Here is a 23,717-nt window from a genome sequence, read left to right as displayed (position 1 = left end):
CAGCAATAGCTAAGGCTAAAAACTGTGTATATAATGGAAAGAGGAGACATATTCGGCTTAGACATAATTTGGTTAGACAATATATAAGTAAAGGAACAATAGCTATCGATTTTGTGAAGTCTGGAAATAACTTAGCGGACATGTTCACAAAGGCATTGCCTACTTCATTACTTAATGAAGCATCTAAAGGAATGAGCATGAGGTCTGTGTCGTAGGTCTTGTGACGGACACCCTACCTATGTGAAGAGGTTTTAATCCTGAATTAGGTTCAAAGGGTTAAAAATGAAGTAACGAGGGGACCTGTTTAGTACTACTATTATTTTGCTCATTCTGATTAGATGGTAAAGTAGTACCACCACAATGTAAGAGGTTAAGCGATGGGCTCTTAATTAGCCTAATCCTACGAAATGTGGGGGTGCGTTAACTGTGGTGCACATCGGCTAACCTAAGTGAGTGTAGAGGGTGTGACCGCCCTCGATAAGAGTTTTAAGGCGAACTCTTTAAACATTCATGAGACCAAGATAGGGGATAAGGCCTAGAATGTCCCATTGTTATATTTCAAGAGATGCAGACGTCGATTAGTGGGACATGGATGGTGAGCTAGCCAGCTATGATGAAGAGGAAGGGTTCAAGAAGTCTGACTTCACCCATACTATGTGCGTAGTTCATCAAACCTAGTGTAGGTTCAAGTCTAGAAGACACCTCCAACGATGTGTCCTGCTAAGTCAAAATTTATACAACATTTATCTCGTTTTACTGATTTTTTGAAACTTGTGGGAGATTGTTGGATTTTGGTTTTAAAAATCAAATAATATAATATAATATAATATGTTATTTAGATAAGTTTAAAAAACATTAAAACTCTATCTTCCTAGTTTTGTTTTAAGAATCTTGTTTGATTCCTACTCTATAGGACTCTTCTAAATAATATAATATAATATGTTATTTAGATAAGTTTAAAAAACATTAAAACTCTATCTCCCTAGTTTTGTTTTAGGACTCTTGTTTGATTCTTACTCTATAGGATTATTCTGGATGTAAAGATTCCAATCCAAGCATTTTGGCAATTCAGCATATATAAAGTATCTAATTTACCATATGTGTTTAGTCCCATATTTGATGGAGCTAATGATAATATCAATTATATATACATTTATTGCTCCTAAGTGGGGTGTATGCCGATAGAGAGTTAAATATGGATCACGCGTATGCACCGAGTTGGGCCGAGTTGGACGTGGTTGCTGAAGTGGTCCATGGATCCCATTTTGACCAGGCCTTAGGACACTATAATATTATTTAAATATATTAAGTGTCTATGATGGGAAGTCTTGGGTCGTGGATTATGATCTAGAACCCATTTTTGGGTTCTTACTATAGGGAGGTGACTATATGTTCAATCACAACTCTTTCCCTTTCGAGGTGACCTTACGTACAGATGCCACTCTCTGTTAGAGGTGTCCATACAAGTTTAGGAATATATATGAGAATTTAAGACAAGAGTTTTCTTCTGGTTTTTTGTGTAGAAAAATTCGAGTTCTGATAAATGAGAAAAATCTCAGTTTTGTTTTCTTCCTTCATGTGCTGTATACTACATTCGTATCTCCTCTGCAATAGAATCTGTTGGAGTGCTAGCCTTCAAATATAAGGAGTTGTTGTATCTTGGATGTCAGAACACCAAGATCAAACCTAGTCTACACTAAAGGGGGCGTTCAAATACTTTAAAGAGAAGTATTGTACGCCTCAACTCATCTTGTTCGAGTTCGTGGTGTTTTTTTTCCCCCGCTTCTTCTACTTCATTCAGGTAAGTGGTTCTGACATAACGTATACTATTTTGTATTATGTTTCTCTTTGTCTGATATTGGTCTATCTATATTGTGCCTCTGTTCTTTTGGTTCTAACATTGATTAGAATGCATTATCATTATCTTATTTAGATCTTCACACTAAGCAACATGATTACGAATCAACTGCCAAATGTTTTTCCTGACATACCAAGAGTTACTAAATCATATATTTAAGCTATAAAAGCTCCAATTTATATTGATGTCCCAGTATAACAATTTAATAGAGCAAATGAAAACCATATTTAAGAAAGTGGAAGACCAGTCGGTTCTATGGATAAATGTTCTAATAATAAAAAAAGAGTAAATGATTAAAATGGTTATAATATGAAAACAATTACTTATGAAATCCTGAAGACATAATTATCCATAAAATCCCAAAAGAGGTTCAAGTACCTAAAAATAATAAAAATAAAGGGATCTCTATTAGTTATGCCACTATAAGAATTAGATGGAACAAAAAAGATAGTTGTCGATAACATTTTTGCATATGATGTTATTGTCAAAATAATGAATCAAGATGATGATCTTGAACCTAAATCTATTGATAAATATAAATAAAGAAATGATTAGCTAAAATGGAAAGACGCAATTTGAACATAATTAAATTTGTTTAAAAAATAAATTTTTTTAGACTTCTACTCCAAACACCTGAAAGTGAAAAGTCTTTTTATTCAAATTGGTTTTTGTGTAAATATGAAACAAGGAAAAAAAAATGAAATTGTGACATTATGACATAAGAATTTTTGCAAAAGCCTGACATTGATTAAATAAAAAAATATTCTCTTGTGATGGATGAAATCACCTTTAAATATCTTATTAGTTTGGCAATATATGGAAAACTTGACATGCGTACAATGGATGTTATTACTACCTCTTTATACGGCTTACTTAAGTATAAAATATATATAAAAATTCCTAAAGAATTCAAAATGTTTGAAGCACATAATTTTCAAAAAGATTATTCAATAATGCTTCAAAGGCTCTTTTTGGTATCAATTCTCATTCTCTATTATAAGGTTTTTTCATTATTTTAAGTTGTTTGGCATCTATTATCAGTTTTATTTTTATTTAAAATAATAGAAAATCTTTCAAAATCCATAATGAACTTTTTGTCAATTATGAATTATGGTGAGAATTCTATTCTCTTCATTTATGCACAAGGTTACTTAAAATTTCTTACCAAAAAAAGTTTACTTAAAATTTTATGGTTAAGATAAGGGTAAAATAGTCAATACACATGTTTTTATAAAAATCATATTTTTTCTCTCTTTTATCACTTGCTCACTATTATTTACTAATAATTTTTTATTTTGACACCAAACTTATTTTTCATTCCATAATTTAATTTTGACAAAATTCACCAAACCATTTTTCATTCTCGACCAACAATGAATTCTTGTACTTATTTATTTTAAATATGCATAATAGAGAATGAGAATTGATACCAAAAAGAGCCAAAGATCATTATATGGATTAAAGCAATCATGAGCATATATGGTATTAATGCCTTAGTGAATATTTATTAAAAATGATATAAAAATGATCTAATTTGCTCTTGTGTCTATTAAAAGATATAGATATAATTTTGTTATAATGAATGTAGATGTTAATGATTTAAATATCATCGAAACTACTAAAAATGATTTTTAAAACAACATATTATTAAAAAGAATTTGAAATGAAAGATTTTGGAAAAACAAATTTTTGTCTTGACTTACAAATTGAACATTTGACGAATAAAATATTCTGTTGGGGGTAATTTTATAACAAATTCTTCAAGCACACAAAAATGAAATTGCAATACAATTGAGAGATGAAGATCTTTAGCCAATCCGGAGAGCTTGAAGTTGCAACCGAAAGAACCACCGATCAATGAGGTTGAGTCACACCTTGAGTGTTGTCTTTAAGGTAATTGATGCACCCTACTACCAAGGGTTCTTCGCACCACCACCTCTAACTAGAAGATGAAGTAGTTCTTCTAGTCCCTTCAAGGAGCCAAAAGCTAGAGCACAACATTTAGACAAATTCAAAAAAAGAAATTAACTTTGTAACACAAATAATGTGAGAGTGAGGAGTGTCTCAATTACACACCACATGCAAAGAAATGTCGGGTTTATATAGGCCCAAACTTCACCTTACACCCCTTAAGATTCTTAAGGGCCTGTTTGGTTACATGAATTCAGAGATTTGAAATCTCTAGATTCATGAATCTAAGAATTATACCCGTTTGGTTTTAAATAATCTGAGAATTATTTAAACAACATTTTTACTCCAACGATTGAGCTTTTCCAAATTTTCTCTAATTACCTAAGTTGTTTGTGAGAAATGTGAGGAAATAAGAGAGAGAGAAAAAAAAAAAAGGAAATAAAAAAATAAGACAAAGGCCTTTTTTGGCATAAATTGCCATTATCAATTATGAGATTTTTTTCATTATTTTAAATTGTTTTAGCATCTATTACCGGTTTTATTTTTATTTAAAATAATAGAAATACCTCCAAAATCTATTATGTACAAGTTATAGTTAAGGCTCTTCTTGGTATCAATTCTCATTCTCTATTATGCCTATTTAAAAGAAACAAGTACATGAATTCATTATTGGTCAAGAATGAAAAATGGTTTAGTAAATTTTGTCAAAAATTAATTATGGAATGAAAAATAAATTTGGTATGTCAAAATAAAAAATTGTTAGAAAATGATGATAAACAAGGGAAAAAAGAGAAAAGAGAAAAAAAATAGTTTTTTTTATAAAAGAATGTTTATTGACTATTTTACCCTCATCTTAACTATACAATTTTAAGTAAATGAAATGAAATTCTCACTATAATTCATAATATACTTTTGTCTATAATGGATTTTGGAGGCTTTTCTATTATTTTAAATAAAAACAAAATTGATAATCGATGCCAAACAATTTAAAATAATGAAAATTTCTCATAATTGAGAATGATAATTAATACAAAAAAGAGCCTAAGATGATGGAAAATAGTCAATAAACATTCTTTTATAAAAACCATACTTTCCCCTTCTTTTCTCACTTGCTTACTATAATTTGCTAACACTTTTTTATTTTGACACCAAACTTATTTATTTTTGACAAAATTCACCAAAACATTTTTCATTCTTGACCAATAATGAGTTATTGTACTTAATTCTTTTAAATAGGTATAATAGAGAATGTGAATTGATACAAAAAAGAGTTTAGGGCTTGTTTGGTTACATGAATCTAGAGATTTCTAAATAAATTAAGTTTTTGTTCGGTAATATTTAAAAGAAATTTTTTTTTTGAAAGTTGAGGTTCATTTGAGGCAGCACCTTTACAAGGATGGAACTCATGATTTCTCTACTGAGAAGTATTAATTTTTACCACTCTATCAATCTTTCATTGGCATTTAATGATAATAATTAAGAATGACATTTATACCTATCTTTTTTATCTTAAAAATTTATTTTTAATATTATGGTGCAAATAGTGGTATGGTGAGAAAAATATGAAAAAAAAAATGGTATCTAAGCGTTATTATTATTATTATTATTTATCTTTTATGTGAAATTATAATATTGCCCTTAGTAAGGAAAAAAATTTATCCCAAACCTAAAGCGGTGGAACCGTGTTCTTCTATTAACAGAAAATTTTGTCGTGTTCTCTTTACTAATTGAAAACAAATGCTCTTGTGAAAAGATATCTAGTGGATTTGGCGAAAAAAAAAAAAAAAATCTAGTGGACATTACAGATGAGAGAGATTTACAGCGGTGTCGCACCATAGCATTAAACACTGTTTTTTAAATTAAAAAAATTTTATTTTTCTGATCCGTTTTTGAGGATTAACCGACCTATTTCTCACACTGTCGGAGTTCGACCGAGGAAAAACTTGAGCATCCCCGTTGGAAGTCTTTCCTTGAGGAGATAAACCAGTTTCTAAGGAGTGTGGTTGAATTAGTAATTAAACTATGATAGAAGGACATGAATAATTAATCCTAAATATTACCCAAAAAAATAATCCTGATTTAAAATTAATTAAAAAAAAAAGAAAAAAAGAAAAAGAAAGTAAGGAGAGGGAGAGGGACAGGGAAAGGGTAAGAGAAAGTGACAACGAAGAAGATACTTCGGTTTTCGTCGATAGATTGACTGTCGAATGATCTGGTCTCATGATCTCGAAACGCAAAGAGAAAAGGAAAGAAACCAACAGGAACAAGATTGGTTTTCCTCTCACTGTATATCCTTCTTGTCTTATGATCTTGACTTGCAAGTTACCTCTGCAAAATCTTTCTTGTTTTGGCTGAAAAGTTACCTCTTCGTTGGACCTCCTAAAAATTGGTACAGAATATCATCCTGCGGTAAGTTTAGGGTTCTTTTTTTTTGTTTTTGTTTTGTTTCTCTTCTATTCTCTTTACCAGCACTAAATTTTGGTTGAGATATGTTCATGTCAATTCACAGCGGGAGAAGCTAGAATGGTAGCTCTTTGTCCTAGTGTTTGATTAGTATACCTGTTACCTGGTTTCATTAACCAATTTTGTAAATACAGGATAATTTGCATGTTTAATAGTGTCTGGGTTTGGAAGGAATTTATCGTTTTCTGATAAATACTTGTTTTATGATAGGGCTGGAATTTATTGAATGAATTAGTAATTTTTGCTTCTTGCAAACCCGCGGTTTTATCCTTAATTTTATTGAATGATTTACAATTGATTTTTCCGTTTTATTGCTAAGTTTTAGTTATATCAAATGCTTATGATTGCAAGTTTGGCGTATATTTCTGTTGGGAGCTGTGAGCCTTTTTCTCTGTCAAGAGATAGAATCTGACACCTTTGATCTAGATGTTAGTGTTACGGTCGTTTGTTGGTATTTAAGCCTTCCCCAACATCTCCACTCTCCCACCTCCAAAACCTTCCCAAAAAATGAATTAAAAAAAGGAATGAAAAAATGTTGAATTAAGTTAATGCTAACCTTTTTGTGTGGGAATTTTTAACCTGTAGTGGTTTTGTTCTTCTATCATAATACACCCTGCGAAAATGAATAAAAGAAACAAAGAGAACAACATTTTTTCTGAAATTGTGTATGTCAAGAAATTAAGAGCATCTGAAGCTGCCACTGAGGGCAGTATTTCCATTTTCCATTTTACATTTTTATATCACAGTTTTGATAATAACAATTTAACAAGTGTGCTAGGTTAAAGCTTAGAAATTTCAAATTAACTGTTTGAGAGTTTGGTTACTTTTTGGTTCATGTATGGAACTATGGATATTATTGATATGTAATGTCGCATATGCCCTAAGTGTTTTCAGTTCAGAAATTTAATAAGCTTTTATTGCAGATTGGGTGCAGTTTATCATCTATTTTTTGGTTTGAGGCTTTGATTTGTGCTTTCTAACGCGGATTTATAGTAATAATGTAGGCTAAATACATGCAATAATTTTTTTGTGGTTGTCTTTTCTGCGTAAGGGAGAAATTTCATTTTTTTTTTGGTCTTTATTTATTCTTTAAAATAAGTGTTTGAACCAAAGGACTCTCCTCTGTTTTTTTTTTAAGCCTGGGTCTGAGATGAGGTGATTAAGTATAGCCTTACTCCTATCTCGATCGTGGGTTCTATCTGTCTTTTCCCCACTGTGATCCATAACCTATTGCATCGTCCTATTATCATCCTTTGGCCTACTTCTCCCCACTGCCTTCCTCTAACCAGCCTCTGCTGGCTGCCTTTCTTCTCTGACCTAGGACTACCTGTGGCTACTCCCCTCCTTTGCCTCTCTGATCCTGACCCTTCCTGTCTCGTGCTCTTAGTGGTTCTCCCCCACAGCTTCCTTCTGCTCTCTGTTGCCCACCTTTTTGTGTTTCACTGGTGCAGCAAAGTTGCCCTCATTATCCCAAGAAGTGATCCAATCTGGAATTTCCTTGTCCAACAATGAGAAGCTATTACCTTTAAGTTGGCGATCTGTGGTCATGTCCTATGCAGAGACAACCAGTTGTGGTAGGGCAGGTCTATCTTTTATTTCAAGGGGTCCTTTAATGTTTGGTTCATGTGCTTCCTTTGAAGCTAGATCTGTTTCGTTAATCTTCATTGAGGGTTTTGCTTGGTGTTGCCAACTCCCCATGCTCTTGCCATAGTGCAGATTTCGTTTGAAACGGAAGTTTCAATCCATACCAAGACTGAAATTTTCAGATTTCGACCGAAATTACTCCCCGTGCTTTGGCCATGGTGCAAACTTCAATCGAAACAAAAGTTTTAACCTAGACCAAGTCTGAAATTTTCAGGTTTCGACCGAAATTTCGGTTGAAACCAGTACTTCTATTATTTTACCCAAAAAAAAAAAAAAACCATTGAAAAGCTAACATTCAAGTACATACGACATATGACAAGAACCGAGAAGTTCCAATTGTATTACATTTACATAACATGGTAATGGTTACAAGCTAAAAGTTAAAACTTACAACTTACAAATTTCAAAATTTCAAACTTTCAAGTACATAGACAATCAGACCACATATGAACAGAAGTAATACACTGCTACTATGCTAGCCTACTAGTGCTAGGTCTAATACATGTGTTCCTGTAATCTCTACTCCCCATACCAAGTACAATAATGTCCCATGACATATGGTCCATAAGGTTGTCGAGGTAGTCGACAACTGCAGCTCTATATGTCACCTCCTCCACATGGCTAAGAAATCATTTTGGTGGGAAGTCCTGAAAATTAAATCCTGATGGAGGGGCTCGTGGTTGTGGTTGAATGTCGAAGATTTGGTCCAGAAGCGTACATATCCCCAAAGAAGAACCTTCGTAGTTGGGAGGGACACCATAAGGTCCATAAACATAGGTTCCGCTAGTGTCACTTTGATAGCTGGAGAGACACCATAAGGTTCATAATTGGAACCAGAAGCATAACCAACACTGTGAATAGCACTCTCGTGTGACTGGGAATCGACGGGTCTATACCATCTTGATCTTTTAGAGGTGGAGGCTCTAGAATCTTCTAAGCTCATGGATCCCATAGAGCCCACCAAGCTCGTTGAAATTTGCACCATAATAGAAAGTGCAAAAAATCTCAAGGGGGGTCAAAATCTCCACTGGCGGAATTGGGAACTATCTGATTGAAAAGTGTAATCTATAACCTGGGTTTGTGTTGTTATGTCCAAAACTGGTTGAACCTTAAATTATGGCCAGTTTTGACTGAAAATTTCCCAATTTTCGGTTTAAAAAAAGGGTACTGGGACAAAAATTTTGACATTCCATTTCGTTCTCAAAATTTGCAGGTATTTCAGTCTAGTTTCGAGTTTCGACCAAAATTTAATCCATGGCTCTGGCTTCATATCTTAGTTGTGGTTTTTTGAGGTTTTTAGCTTTTCCTTTCTTAGGCCCTTGCCTTCCCCTTGTAATGGCAGTCACTTCTAATTTGTTTGTGGTGTGTTTCTTCTCTCCCCCCCCCCCCTTTTCATTCCTTTTGGTAATAAGTATTCTCTTCATCTGAAGGGGGGATTGAGAAGCTGTTTCTGTTGAGCTTAATGAGGAATTTCCTTTCAATTGAGGCTTGTGCAGAAAATGAGCTAGTGGAAGATGCAATCATGACTAGATTTGTTCTGTCATGTTGTCACTCTTCCTGGCATGTTTCAAGACAAACATTTGGTTGAAAAGCTTTATATTTTGGATTTTGTTCGAATTGAAGAAATTGGTAAACAATCACCCATTGAAGTTTCCTTATTCTGACCTTTCTGCAAGACTCAGGGGCTAGTTTTTTTGAAAACCGGGGAATAGATGGAGTAGAAGTTTCATGTATCGGCCTGAGTTATTATCTGTACTTTTTGTTTTCAACTCATTATTACAAATGCCAACCTTCAAAATCTCTGAATCATCTGTTGGATAGGTCACTTGTTACAACTCAAACGGTCAAACCCAATATTAGCAACTAGAGTTTAAGAATAACTGATGGCTGGATGTGGGTAATGATTCATGAAGGCTGGATGTGGATAATTATTCATGAAACAAATTAAAAACTGTAGGAAGAAGGTAGAAACTTACAGCCACAATACAACCAACTAAGAGATTTGGTTGATACTCCCAACTGGGGGGAGTATTTCTAGAGTGATAAACTCCAAAGGTTGAGAGGTAGTTGATGGGACAAACAGAAGGAATCATGGCCTGCAAATTGCTATTACAGGATGGCAACCGATGGTGCTGCAGGGTGGAACAGAGACTGATATCATCTTCTGTTGTGGATCAATACTAATAGTCTTCTTATTATGTAACAGCAGCAAAATTTGGGATACTCTAGGGCTGGAAGCCTTACTTTTACATCCTTGTAGCAGGTAAAGATATAGAAACAAGGGGGAAGAATGATAGAACAGGAAAGATAAGGAATAAGTGGGGGATGTGACCAAAGCCTCTAACCCATAACCTTGCTCACTAACCTAATAGGCTTCTCACCTTTGTCTACATCTCACATCATTCATGGCTAGACAACTTTTTTTTTTTTTTCTTTTGGTGAGCGGCTCCCCCCCCCGGCCCCGGGGCCAGAGGAGGGGATTTTTTGTTACTTCTTACCTGTGTGGGGGGGGAGCCCCCCCCCCCCCCCCCCCCCCCCCCCCTGGGGGGGGTGGGGCGGCCCCCCCCCTCTTTTTTTTTTTTTTTTTTTTTTTTTTTTTTTTTTTTTTCCCTTTTTTTGGTGGCGGGGAAGCGTGGGTGGCCTTTTTTTGGGGGGGGCCTTGTTAGGTCCCGAATGAGGTTACTTAACAAGGTGGAATAACTCAAGAAGAAAAACGAGACTTTGAATAAAAGTTGAATAAGAAACAATATAATCTACCAGCAGTAGGTGATTCCTACGGCTACCCAAGAGCAATGGCTCTCACATAAACTTCTCTCTATATCCTTTCTACTCATCCTCCCCCTATTTATAGCAATTACATTCCTATCGAATTAATTAACAAAATCAGCCTACTTCGAGTAGGACTCTTCAAAAGAAACCTAACTCGTAATGTAACTCTAACCTAGATGTATTATGACTCTTGACTCTCTAAATCTAATTCTAATAACCTTAACGCAGAAGGACTCTTCATGCTTCAAATTTGCCACCGCTCTGAATGCACTAGGACTCTCGCTGAAAACGACAGACTCTCTTCACTCTTCAAACCGTCAATCGTTTCCTCGGGAGTGCTTTCCTTGTCGAATATAGACTCTTGATATCGTGGGCTTATCAATACTCCCCTCCAAAAGTTTCACCTTGTCCTCAAGGTGAAAATCTGGAAAGTGGGACCGTATTTCAGCATAAGATTCCCAAGTATTTTCACAAGGCGGCAGTCCTTTCCATTGAATCAAAACCTCCAACGAACCTCGAGTAGAGAAACGAATGTTGAGCAAGGCTTCGGTGTGAGCTGCAACTCGCCATTTCCCCGCAAACAAGTTGGAAGCGGCTGCGGCTTAATGTGCTGCCCTGGCTCGCTTCAACCGTGGAACGTGAAACACCGGGTGGATCCGTGAATCATCGTGTAAACGTAGACGATAGGCGATCGGTCCCACCGGCTCAATGATCCGGTACGGCCCATAGTAGCGATGGCTGAGTTTCTCATTGGGCCGTTTGGCGAGTTTCGAAGCGATAAGGTTGTAGCTTAAGAAAAACTTCATCCCCCACTTGATAATGCACTTCCCTACGCTTTGAATCCGCGGAATTGCACATCCTATCTTGGGCCACCCGCAGATTTGTTTTGAGATCCTCCAACACCCGATTGCGCTTTCGAGGAACACATCAACCTCATCCACTTTAGATCGACCATCCTCCCAACACAGAGAGGGGGGGTCTCTCATACACAACCCGAAAGGGAGTCATTTTTGTGGCTGAATGAAACGTCGTATTGAACCAATATTCGGCCCACGGTAACCAATTAATCCAGTCCTTCGGTTGGCGAGCGCAAAACATCGTAGGTAAATTTCAAGGCTGCGATTTACCACCTCTCGCTTGACCATCCGTTTGAGGATGGTAGGCACCGCTGAACTTGAGGTTGGTACCGCTAATTTAAAAAGCTCCATCCAAAAATTACTAAGGAAGACACGATCTCGATCGGAGACGATGGTTGAGGGAACCCATCAAGCGGATAACCTCCTTGCTGAACGAGATAGCCACATCCTGGCGGAATAAGGGTGTGAAAGAGCGATGAAATGCGCGTACTTGATAGCCGGTCAACTACAACAAGCACGGTATCTCCACTCTTAGTCCCGGGTAACCCACCAATAAAATCCATGCTAATGTCTTCCCAAATGCGATCTGGAATTGGTAGTGGTTAAGGAGTCCTGGGTTTCATGGCTTGATATTTACTCGCCGACAAGCATCACAACTAGCCACAAATTCGAGGACAGCAGCCTTCATTCCTACCCAAGATACCACAATGCTAATCGCCCGTAAGTCCTCAAAAACCCCAATGCCCACCGAATGGGGTAGAATGATACTCAAAGTAATTTGGGAATTAATGGTGACCCATCGGGATGACTAACCGATTCTTATAGAGTAAGGTGCCCTTTTGAAGCGGTAGTCGGGGTAGTCCTGGGATCCCTTCAAAGGCTTGAACGATCTTCCGTAACGGTCCGAGGCGTGTACCGCCGTATCTAGTCCCCACTTTCCGCCGTTGCCGTTGTCATCGAATAAAGCCGCTTATCATCCCGCACCTTCCGAGAGAGCATCGGCGGCTTTGTTTTCGCTACCCGACGATACAATATCTCAAAATCAAATCCCAAAAGTTTCAAGACCCACTTTTGTTGATCAGAGCTACAATGCGCTGCTCCAAGAAATATTTCAGACTTTTCTCGATCCGTTCGTACTTTGAAATGTCTCCCATCAAGTAATGACGCCATTTTTGAATGGCAAGTACTATTGCCATTAGTTCTTTCTCATGACGCACTTGGTTTGTCGCAGGGACAACACTTGGCTCCGGGCAATGGGATGGCCCTCTTGCATCAAAACCCACCCAGCCCAAAACCCAGCATCCCTCTACCAAAACTCTTTCGTGAAATCCTCCCAATCCAACGTTGTCTGCTGTCTTGCATTAACCCGCCGTTGCCTCGTTACCCCACCGAAATGCATCTTTCTTCAATAAGTTTGTGGTGGAGCGGCATTTTACCATAATTTCGGACGAATCTGCGTAATACCCGTTAATCCTAAAATCCTCCAAGGCTTTAAGATTCGTTTCCCACTCCACCATGCACTTAATCTTCCGTGGTCCGCCTGACTCCGTCTTTAGATATGATATGTCCTAAATACTCCGTGCAACCCCAAACAGCATTTTTTCGGTTGACTACAAGGTGGTGCTTGTGGAGTATAGGTGGTTCCATGGGCCACATGTTCCTCCATGGTCTTGCTATACACCAAAATATCGTCAAAGAACACCAAAATAAATTTTCCAAGTGTTCTCAAATACCTCATGCATTAGTGATTGAAATGTGCTGGAGCATTCGAGAGCCCAAACGCATCACCGAACTCGTAATGCCCATTTGTGTCGAGCCGTCTTTTCTTCATCACCTTCCGTCATTCTAATTTGGTGGTATCCCGCTTTCAAATCAAGCTTGGTAAACACCGTGGCTCCGCCTAGCTCATCCAACGCTTCCTTGCAGAATGGAAACTTGTCAACCGTGAGTTTATTCGCACGATAGTCCACGCGTAAACGCCATCCGCCATCCTTCTTTCAACCAACGATCGACGAGTAAGGACTCACACTAGGTCGTACCAATCCCGCTCGTTAACATTTCCCGTCCAATCTTTCACCTCGTTCTTTTGAGAATGTGGTAACGATAGGTCAATATTGTGGGTTACTCCTCTCGGCTAACCGTATCCGTGGTCTTGCTTCCTTCTTGGCGCGCTCGTTGGTTCACAAATAATTGAGCAAAGTCCTTAATAAATGTGCACTCGTCGTCTCTCTTGTACCTCTATATCATCTCCGACGGTCCGGTTGTCCATCCATCACCACCCTTAACCACCAGCACACTCTTCAATGTTGTTTCTAATCCCGGTTGGATCCCCATTTAGTTTCCTCGTCCCCCACTCAAAGCTCTGGTTCTCCCCCCTCCCTTCCTTTCCCCATTCTCGCCAGTTATATCAATGCTACCCAAATTGAAAGGGTAAAAGTTTTGCACAAAGACCTCGCCGCCTAGCTGAATCGGAATCACGACAAATCCCCGTACCTTTGCTAATCGTCCCATCGCCCAAAGCAACCTGAAATTTTGTTTTCTGGATTTCCAATCCCAACGGCTCCACCAACTCTCGAGCGACGAAATTGTGCGTTGCTCCACAATCGATCGAATGATGACTTCATAGCCATTTATTTGTCCCGTTAGTTTCGGGTGTGTGGTGAATCGATCCCCACCAAAGAGGTATGCGAGAGTTCCGTCTCAAGCACCGGCTCCATATCGTCATCATTGATCACTCCTTCCGCCGCCGCAACTTCGGACTATCATCGTCGGAGTAACAAAGCAACCTTAGTTGCTTCGAGGGCATCGATGGCCTTTGGAGTATGGGCCGTCACACCCCGAAACATACCCCTTTGTCCATTTTATCTTTGATTTCTTCCCCGGGATAACCAACGTGAGCGTCCCGAGCTCCCCGTCGCAGCCGTAGTTGCAGGTCGAGATTGTGAAGAGGAAGACGCGGGTTCACTTATTTGGTTTGGCCGAACCGAACCGTTAAAGCTTTGGTTCATTCCGGTTCCCCGAACCGTATTGGTTCCTTTAATATTGGTGTTGGGTGGGCTGAAGTTAATAACACGTGAGGTTAGATTTTGGGCTGATTGAGTGGGCTGGGCCAAAAGAGGTTTCTTATTTTTCCCCACTCCATTTTTGTCCTCCACGGCTTGGGCCGGTCCATTATTTGGCCCAAATTGGTGAGCCCAAATAATCGAACTTCAGCCCTTACTTCTTCATTTAAACCAGCGAAAAACACCCCCTTCAACCATTCTCCATCTACCGCTCCGGTCGCGCTAATTTCTCAAACCCTTCTCTATATGCTGCAAACGTTCCACTTTGCTTGTGATTAATCAATGCTTCTTGGGAGTCTTCAGTCTGTGCTGAGTTAAATCGATAGATCATTGATTCTTTCAAGTTTCTCCATGATGACAATGGCTGCTGCAGCTTCTCGGAAGCGTATCCATCCTAGTGCCGCACCTTCAAAACAAAGGGTTGCGCTTCGAGTTTCTCTTCATCGCCGAGTTTGTGCAGATCAAAGTACCTTTCAGCTCGTGCGATCCATCCCATCGGATCTTCCCCCGTGAAAATTGGCATCTCAAGATGTCTAGGAAGGAAGTCTCTCGGTTTCTCTGCTTCGATTGTACGCTTGTCGTAACTGAACTCCATCGGTTCTAGTCACCTCCGGCATTAAGGTATGCATCTCTCGCTGATTTTCCTTGCGATAACATGAACCTTAATTCATCTCTAAACTCGTCATTGGCCTTTTCTCCTTTCTCATGTTTTGTGCTAGGAGTCCCACTTGACCTTGAATCTCTTTCACGATACTTTCCAATTCCTCTACCCTCTCGCTCCATTCGACTCTTGACCATCCCCTAGAATCGATGGCTCGATACCAATTTGTTAGGTACCCGAATGAGGTTACTTAACAAGGTGGAATAACTCAAGAAGAAAAACGAGACTTTGAATAAAAGTTGAATAAGAAACAATATAATCTACCAGCAGTAGGTGATTCCTACGGCTACCCAAGAGCAATGGCTCTCACATAAACTTCTCTCTATATCCTTTCTACTCATCCTCCCCCTATTTATAGCAATTACATTCCTATCGAATTAATTAACAAAATCAGCCTACTTCGAGTAGGACTCTTCAAAAGAAACCTAACTGTAATGTAACTCTAACCTAGATGTATTATGACTCTTGACTCTCTAAATCTAATTCTAATAACCTTAACGCAGAAGGACTCTTCATGCTTCAAATTTGCCAGTCGCCTGAATGCACTAGGACTCTGCTGAAAACGACAGGACTCTCTTCACTCTTCAAACTGTCAATCGTTTCCTGGGAGTGCTTTCCTTGTCGAATATAGCTTTTTTTGTGGGGGTCTTCTCGGCCCGATTTTTTTCTTTTTTTTTTTTTCCCTTTCTTCTCTTTTCCATCCATAGTTGTAAGATGATTGAGGGATGTCAAAACTTAAGGTGATAGTAATCAAGTTGCCCACTAAGAAATCACCTGGATATCTAGGCACTTAACAATCTTGCCATCACTCCTATCAATGATAGCAGTATTCTGCCACAGGTTGAACCTTGTGGAACCAACTTTCTCTGTCTTGTTTATACTATTGCTTCAGTTACTGTTTTGCACAACACCTGCTATTATTTTGCACTACTGTCTTGTTTCTTTCTTTATTTTTCGACTTTGGTTCTAGCTGCTAATCTTTGAGTTATTTACTACTATAGTCTTAAAAGTTTGTTTTGGTAGTCTTTGTTTTTATATTCTCTTTGTCAGTTCTTTATGCTAAACCCATTCACCCACCTCTATTTCCTTGCTGTTCTACCTTCTACATGCTTTTATGCTGATGTTCTTAGATCTGATTCCATAATTTCATCAGCAACTTACCAAATCTAGTAATCCCTTAATATGCTAGATTCTAACTGATAATACTGATTCTAACTTTTAAGTGTTTATTTACCTTCCTTGTTAGTCCACTTTATCAGAATTATGGCCACATCAACCTTGTCTTTTCTCTGTATAATTAAACCTCTGTCGCTGTTTTTGGTTCCTCGTTCCTGTGATTCAAGGTTTACATTAGATGTTGTAAACCTTAACCGTTAAGTGTTTAGAATACCCATCACTGACATATCATGAAATTTCCTAAACTAAACCTGTTTTATGGGTGTCTTGACCAGGGCCCTGACAAAACCTTTGGTGCCTCAAAATTTATGATACAACTGTCTGACTTGTGTTAATACGTGTTTGTTTGTTTGTTTTATTTTTATTTTTATATTTATTGTTTTTGGTTTTTGGTTTTTGGTGTTTGTTTTTATTTTTTTTAAGTTCTCATGAATTTTTTTATACAACTGTATGGTTTATGCATTAATTGTTGGATTTTTTTTTTTTTAAATTTCTTATGAAAAATGTTATTTGGCTTTTCAAAAGAGTGCGAGGATTAGTTGTTGACGCTTCTAGTTAATCTGATGCAATTGCATTAGATTGGTTGAAACCGATGAACCAGGTGAGAAGCCTAGGTAGGAGAACAAGGCTTAAACTTGACTTTTAGTTCCAAGGATGGTTTACTTTTGGTAGTTACTTTTAGGGAAGACAGACTTTTTCTTACTTTGATTTGGGTTTTTTTTTTTTGTGGGAGAGTGCCTGTTGATTGGTAGGAGTTCATTTTGTTTCGGTTTCCAAGTTGGAGTCAATTTTGTTAGGCAGTGACTGGTAGTCAAAGCTATATGTAAGCATCCCCTTTTCTGCGTTATTCACAATTGATATATTGCATCAATTGGATAACACCAATTTTATATGCATGCTGCCATATGCCAGGGGTTGGGTCAGTTGGCTTTCTCCTCCTTTCCAGGTCTGATTTACCCTTCTGTTGATCTTCTTCCTATTTTCTGCTTACTGTTTAAGTTCTTTAAACCTGTGTTTTGTTTTTAGGCGGTTTTTGCAGCCTTCAGCTTGAGTCGAAGACTCCACAATCCAAGTATTTGGGAGTGAAGTTCTTTGGTTTGACTGTTAACCAGGGGCAGATTCTAGCTGATCAGTTCGAATCAAAAGGATCTTTCCATTTTGAAATTCAGCTCAGAGTTTTCTGCTGGTCTTTAGAGTCCACCAGATCCATCTTGCTGGTAATATTAGTATTATTATACCTGATTTTTGGGTCTGTTATTGGCCATCACTAAGAGGTCTAGGAATTAGTCCTAAAGTTTCATTTGATTTAGCTTATTTAGGAGAGTTTGGTCAACTTGTTTGGTGCTGGTGGTAATGTGCTCTGTTTCCAATGTGGGATAAAAGAATACATGATTTTCATTACTTTTGGATGAAAATAGATTTCTATTAGTTAATATCCCCCCTTCCCATAATCTGTTCTATATTACTTCCATTGTGTTCTGTAATTTGGCGAGGTTCTTTTCTTTGGAATTATTTACTTCTTGATTCCAGTGTCCAATAGGGTCCTGTACTGTTCCAAAATACGGAATTGCCACAGTTCTTTTGAAATTTATCATTAGCGGTGCAAATTCGCTTTTTGAAACCCTAGATTCTATCGTTTCCAAGCCTATATTACCTGTACTTGTTAGTGTGCTTTTAAGTCCTAGTGGGCATGGTTTATTTTGTTGATTACCCTTGAGAGGAATCTCAAGGTGGGCACCTTTTATTTTATTATTTCCTATTTGGCAGTTTATTTGGTGGCTATATCTTTAGATGTGATTCACCCCATTCAACCTTGACTCATCCAGAAGCTTCTCACACTTTCTTTTGTTTTCTTTTCGTGGTCTAAATGCTTGCTGGTTGATAAGGTTCTAAAAAAGTTTCTTGCTCTTTTTCTTGTCTTCTGTTTGTTCCTCTTCGACTTTTTACTAGTTCTTCTGTTGTTCTCTTGCTTTCTCTCAATTTTGCGCTTTTTTTTGGGGTAATTTTATATAAAATCTGTGGAGGAACTAGCACTAAGTAAATTACTTATCAAGAAAAGTTACTTAAAATATTTTGTAAGTTAAAAAATGCAAAGTACTGCTAAGTTTGCTTTTGGTCATGAGTTACATACAAATGTTCACGTTCTCTATGTATAGAGAATGGTGGTGTGGTCTGATAGCCCTTCCCTGTTTGTAATGTGGAATTTGAGAATATTTGTATTATGTTTCACCAGCCCAAGTGTTAAGAGACTGAATGGCATTTCTGTTTTTATTTATTCCAAAATCACCTGATGCATGCTTGTCACCAGGTCACGCTGTTTACATATGGCTAGTTGCGATAGCAACAACCAGCATGAATGGATAGAGAGGGTGAAACATGGAGGCGCTGTTCCACTCTGTGAACTAGACAACTGCTCTGGTGGTTGGGCATCCCCCCCTGGAGACAAATTTATGGTCAGAGGTCCAGAGTACTTGTCTACAAGGAAAAAGATTCCTGCTGGTGATTGCCTTCTAAAACCTCTTGGATTTGATTGGATAAGAGGGCCTACAAAGATTGTGGAAGTTTTAAATCATCCAGATAGTCGCATTAGGAAGGCGCTGCAGGATGAGTTTCCTGAAGGTGATGAACCCTTCGTTTGGGCTTTCAATCTTCAAGTCCCAAGTAAGGAAAATTATAGTGCTGTGGCATATTTTGTGGCAGTGGAGGCAATCCCTGAGGGGTCCTTGATGGACCAGTTTATTAAAGGGGATGATGGATATCGGAACTCAAGGCTTAAATTGATAGCCAACATCGCGAAGGGTCCATGGATTGTTAGAAGAGCTGTTGGGGAGCAGGCAATATGTATACTTGGACGAGCAGTTTCCTGTAAGTATTTTGTAGGACAGAATCACATTGAAGTTGATGTTGATATTGGAGCTTCAATGGTTGCAAATGCAATTGTTCATCTTGCATTTGGCTACATCACGATGCTGACTGTTGACCTAGCATTTCTTATTGAGAGTCAGAGTGAATCAGAGCTTCCAGAGAGGATCTTAGGAGCTGTACGATTCTCGGACTTGAGCCCAGCTTCAGCTAAACCTATTGAGCAATCATCTACTGGGGGTGTCAGGATTTCGCAATCTTCTCTTCCAACACGATTATGGAAATCACTTGGACAAGGCTTCTCACATCTTGTACACCCAGGCTCTCAGGAAAGCGGATCAGATTCCGTCTCCGCACATGTCAATGGCAATGCCAATCATGAAGACTGCAGTGACGGCAGTATTAAGAAATGGTAAATTCCCAATGTTCATATCATGGAGAATCATTTCCCAGAGCTGATTTCATAAGTACTCAATTATAAGAATACCCAATTCTTCTTGGTTTATTTATGGCTTATCAATTTTACGTCCTGATTGTGTCCATAATTATCATATCTGTGATGTCCTTAACTGTAGTCCATTCTTTGTTTTATGGCTCTTCTCTCTCTCTATCTCTGTACTGTGTCTTCCTGAGTAGGACTTTGCTAGAAACATGAAAAATGGTGGAAGAAATTAGTTGAAATTAGTGTTTGATGTGTACTTCATAAAAGGAATTATTAAGAGCCTAGCAGAAAATGATTGGGTATCCTGATTTATCCTTTGTGCTCCTTCAGCTTTTGTTTGTGGATTCATGGATATGTTATATGTCTGCAGATTGGTTTGGCTCATGGGAAGACGAGGAAACCTGAAAATCCTAGATATCAAGAAGCTGTTTGTAATAGCCATCTGGAATATTGTACTCCATGTTGATTCAGTGATTCTTCCTTCAACTAAATTCATTACACTCTGAACAGCTTGACATAGCTGAAGGCATTAGATTGTCTCCTCTGTATTTCTTTCCCTTCTTTATAATTATTTTTGGTTTTCTTCATTTGTATTTATAGGCCACTTGAATCATTGCCATATAGTCAGGTTATTTATGTTGTTGTCAACATGGATTTCCTTTATTTGTTGATAATGAAATATCTTCATAGGCATTTAGATAAGATGCTGCTATCCTTCATTTCATACATTTGTCTCATACTATTATTGTACTCAATATCAATTGGTATGGAGTGTCTTACCATCTTAATACCACATTTGTTTAGTGCAATGTGGCATTGATATTGGATATCATATGGTTTATTTTGTATGTAGATATCATATCATCTACCAAAGCGTATATTATGTCATATTGATATCTAAGGGGGGGTACGTACCCCCAAAAAAAAAATATCTAAGGATGTCAATTTTGAGACTGAACCACTAAGACCGAAAGGTCAAATATAACCAAACCAAGGCTTATGGGTTAGGGGTTAAAGAACCGACTGATTTCAAAACTGGTCTGGTCCAACTTGCTAGTGGCCAATTAGTTTGAACCAAATGGACTGAAGCACTACTCAGTTCAAATCATTAAAATTCCATTAGCATTATAACCCAGTGTAATTACTTATTAGTTTGTATAGTTATTAGAGTTAACACCACTGTCAATCTATTTTGATGAGTGATGAAGGACATATTATACTCTTACAATTTTTACCCAAAAAAATAGGTTATTATTTATTTTCAATTATGAAGTGTGGAAGTATTTGTTTATACTATTTTTTTTTTTATTTGATAACAAAGTAATGTTGGAACAAATCCCTTTTCTTTTATGAAACTTTGGAATAAGTTAAAGAGTCCAGATACTATGGAATTATTAACTGTGTTTTTTCTTTTAATGATAAAAAGAGATTTATATATAATTAAGGTTGCAAATACATAGAGAGTTGGAGGAGATATCCTCCCAATCCATCATGTGAGCTTGGTCTTACCTGCAATGCTTTTGGAGCCACTCTAATAACGTTGTATTGCTAAAAAACTCTAGCTTCACGCTTCCTATTCCTTCTAGCATTTTGATGAGTTATGGTATAATATCTATTGGCCATGCTCCATGCCTTGGTATTGGTAATAGATCAAGGTGTGATTACTTCCATGATCCTAACCTGAAATCTGAATTGCAGATCTGAAAAAGTGAACATCTAGTAGCAAGAAATTGTGGGTCATCCAAATTGAAGCCTAGGGTTTGGCACCGGAACCCATGGATCTGGATGGTGAAGATGGTGATTCTCCTGCGTTATTGAGAACCGGAAGAAGATCCAGTTAGAACCCAGATGGTTTGGGTAGGTGGATATCTAGCTCAAGGGAAACATGATAGGGAGGTGCCATTAAACCAAGTAAGAGACTTTTAAATGATCCCTAGGCTTGTACCAATGTTTGGGACCAACTAGGATGGGAAAACACTCTTGTACTGCAGTGTACTAGGGGGTGGTTGCTATAGGAGATCGATTGACCAATCAACTGTCACCCCAGCTAGTTGATTGAACCTGTACAGGAAAAATTGTATTTTTTTTTTCGTTTTTGGCACTCCTATATAAGCTATCTAAACCCTGTTTTTCGTGATATTTTATTGCAAAGACGGCTATGGACTTCAGAGAATTCAGATAGCACATGGAAATGAGAAGAAGACGTATTCTTGCGGAGATTCTCATGCATCATCGTCGATTTTTAGATCTAACATACTCTCTTCCTCTTCATTGTTTTATAGTTGAGAGAGTTTTTTTTTAAATTTTTTTAATTTTTTTTTTTTTTTTGAGTAACCTCTACTTGATTAAGATTTGATCTGGAAAAATAATTAATTACTATTGATCCCAATCAAACCAAACCATACTATGAGAAACAGATCTTGTATGTACTTTAATGGCAAATTCTTTTGGAAAAGAATCTCAAAGACTATATCTGAATTTTAGATTAGATGTTCTTATTTTTGAAGTTTGGGATCCTTAATTAGTGATTTAGAGTCGTGATCTAAGCCTATAATCAACCCAAAACCTATTTGCGATGGCAGATCAAAATTAGAAATTCAAATCTGGAAAATTGCAAGAGAGACTAGGCAGTCGCTATGGGTGGTTGGTTGGCCAACCAACCGGCCCTGTTTTTGACTCAGTTTTGAAGATTGATTTAGCTTGTTTGATTCTAAGGCATAAATGTAACTAGATGAGCATGTTCATAAGACCTACTGGGATTTGTTAAGGTGTTGGGTTGAGTGAAATCAGTTTACATAATAGACTTCATACATTAGTTAGGTAAGGAAACAATTGCACTTATACTTGATTGTTTGACTATTGTATCTTCTTTGTTTAACTCAAACATGTTCATGTCACTTTAGTATACTGTAACATACTATTAAAGGATGTTTACTTTGTGTGTATGAATCATGATTACTTGTTATTGGTCTTTACTTGGTTATTTAATGTGGTATGTTGGAATGTGTGATTTTGACTTGGGCTATATACCTAACTTCATACATCAGGGGTTGTGGTCTAGATCATTCCCCTTGGTGTCTTTAGAGCATCATATAGCTGATGTTTATGCATGTTAGCATGTCTAGATGCATGATTAGTTCATCCATGTACATACTACTATCCCTTTGGCATGGGAATTGGAGCCGAGTGACTTATGATAGTAGTAGGATGTGGATGGGCGTCCTACAGTCGGTAACCATATTGTGAGGAGACATAAGGCTATTTGTGAAATTCTACAAAACCCTAACCCAAAAATCCATATTATAGGTCCAAAAACTCAAAGTGTGGGAAGAAGGCAACTATGGCCATCCAAATTGAAACCATTGGATTAGACTTTGAACCAATAAAAATAGATGGAGATGATGCTAAATTGGGAGTTCTGTCAAAATATGGAAGAAGATCTATCTCGTAATATCAACATTTGCCCTCCATTGGTCTTTTCATGTATAAAATATCAGCATTTGCCCTCCATTGGAAAAAGAATTTGACCACCACAGATATTAGGTAGAAATGTCATTGTATTTTGTGGTTTTTCACTTATTTTTATTTTATAAGAAACTAATATAGATTTTGTATTAATATCCAGTAAAAAAAATTTAAATATATATTATTTATAATGGTCATTTGTCCCCTTTGATGTTTAAATCCTGACTCAATACTTGTATGAGAATTGAGATCTCTACAGTTGGGAGGGAGCCGAGTGACATGGGACTCTAAAACAGTGGAAAGCAGTAAAGGCCCACCATGGCATGGGACTTCGTTGTTGTGCCATGTGGGTCCCAAGCCGGCGTGGATTCATGATGCATCCCAGGCTGTGCCAGCGTGTTTTTGTTTTAAGTGCTTTTAGAAATGGAAAAACTAGCCGTTAGACTCATTTGTTCCCCAACGGTCATATTTCTTAAACCACCGAATCTCAAATATGACCGTTGCTTTCCTTTCCCCTGCCTATTTCTTCCCTGCTTCTTCCTCTCAG

The 23,717-nt window shown here is 37.6% G+C and overlaps 1 protein-coding gene across 4 annotated transcripts; it reads left to right on the top strand.

The window, feature by feature from the left end:
• The first annotated feature begins 5,910 nt into the window (after positions 1–5,910).
• Positions 5,911–20,682, top strand: LOC149022061 (ENHANCED DISEASE RESISTANCE-like protein (DUF1336)). 4 transcript variants are annotated; one of them, XM_089150247.1, is made up of 3 exons: positions 5,911–6,178; positions 18,710–19,675; positions 20,076–20,682. In XM_089150247.1, coding segments are annotated over exons 2-3 (951 nt in total). In that variant the 5' UTR covers positions 5,911–6,178; positions 18,710–18,725; the 3' UTR covers positions 20,077–20,682. The 4 variants fall into 4 exon arrangements, with proteins under 4 accessions (XP_089006373.1, XP_089006370.1, XP_089006371.1 ...); XM_089150244.1 differs by lacking the exon at positions 20,076–20,682 and having other exon boundaries at positions 18,710–19,679; XM_089150245.1 differs by lacking the exons at positions 5,911–6,178; positions 20,076–20,682 and adding an exon at positions 6,188–6,295 and having other exon boundaries at positions 18,710–19,679.
• Positions 20,683–23,717: the final 3,035 nt, after the last annotated feature.

This window comes from Hakea prostrata, chromosome 3, assembly GCF_041222555.1.
Source record: "Hakea prostrata isolate BN-2017 chromosome 3, UWA_Hpros_2, whole genome shotgun sequence".
Taxonomy (NCBI): domain Eukaryota; kingdom Viridiplantae; phylum Streptophyta; class Magnoliopsida; order Proteales; family Proteaceae; genus Hakea; species Hakea prostrata.
The sequence above is the reverse complement of the archived record's forward strand: the minus strand, read 5'-3'. Positions and strand labels throughout refer to the sequence as shown.

Excerpts from the sequence above, each read along its gene's own strand:
- LOC149022061 (XM_089150244.1), top strand. The coding sequence starts at position 18,726 with ATGGCTAGTTGCGATAGCAACAACCAGCATGAATGGATAGAGAGGGTG.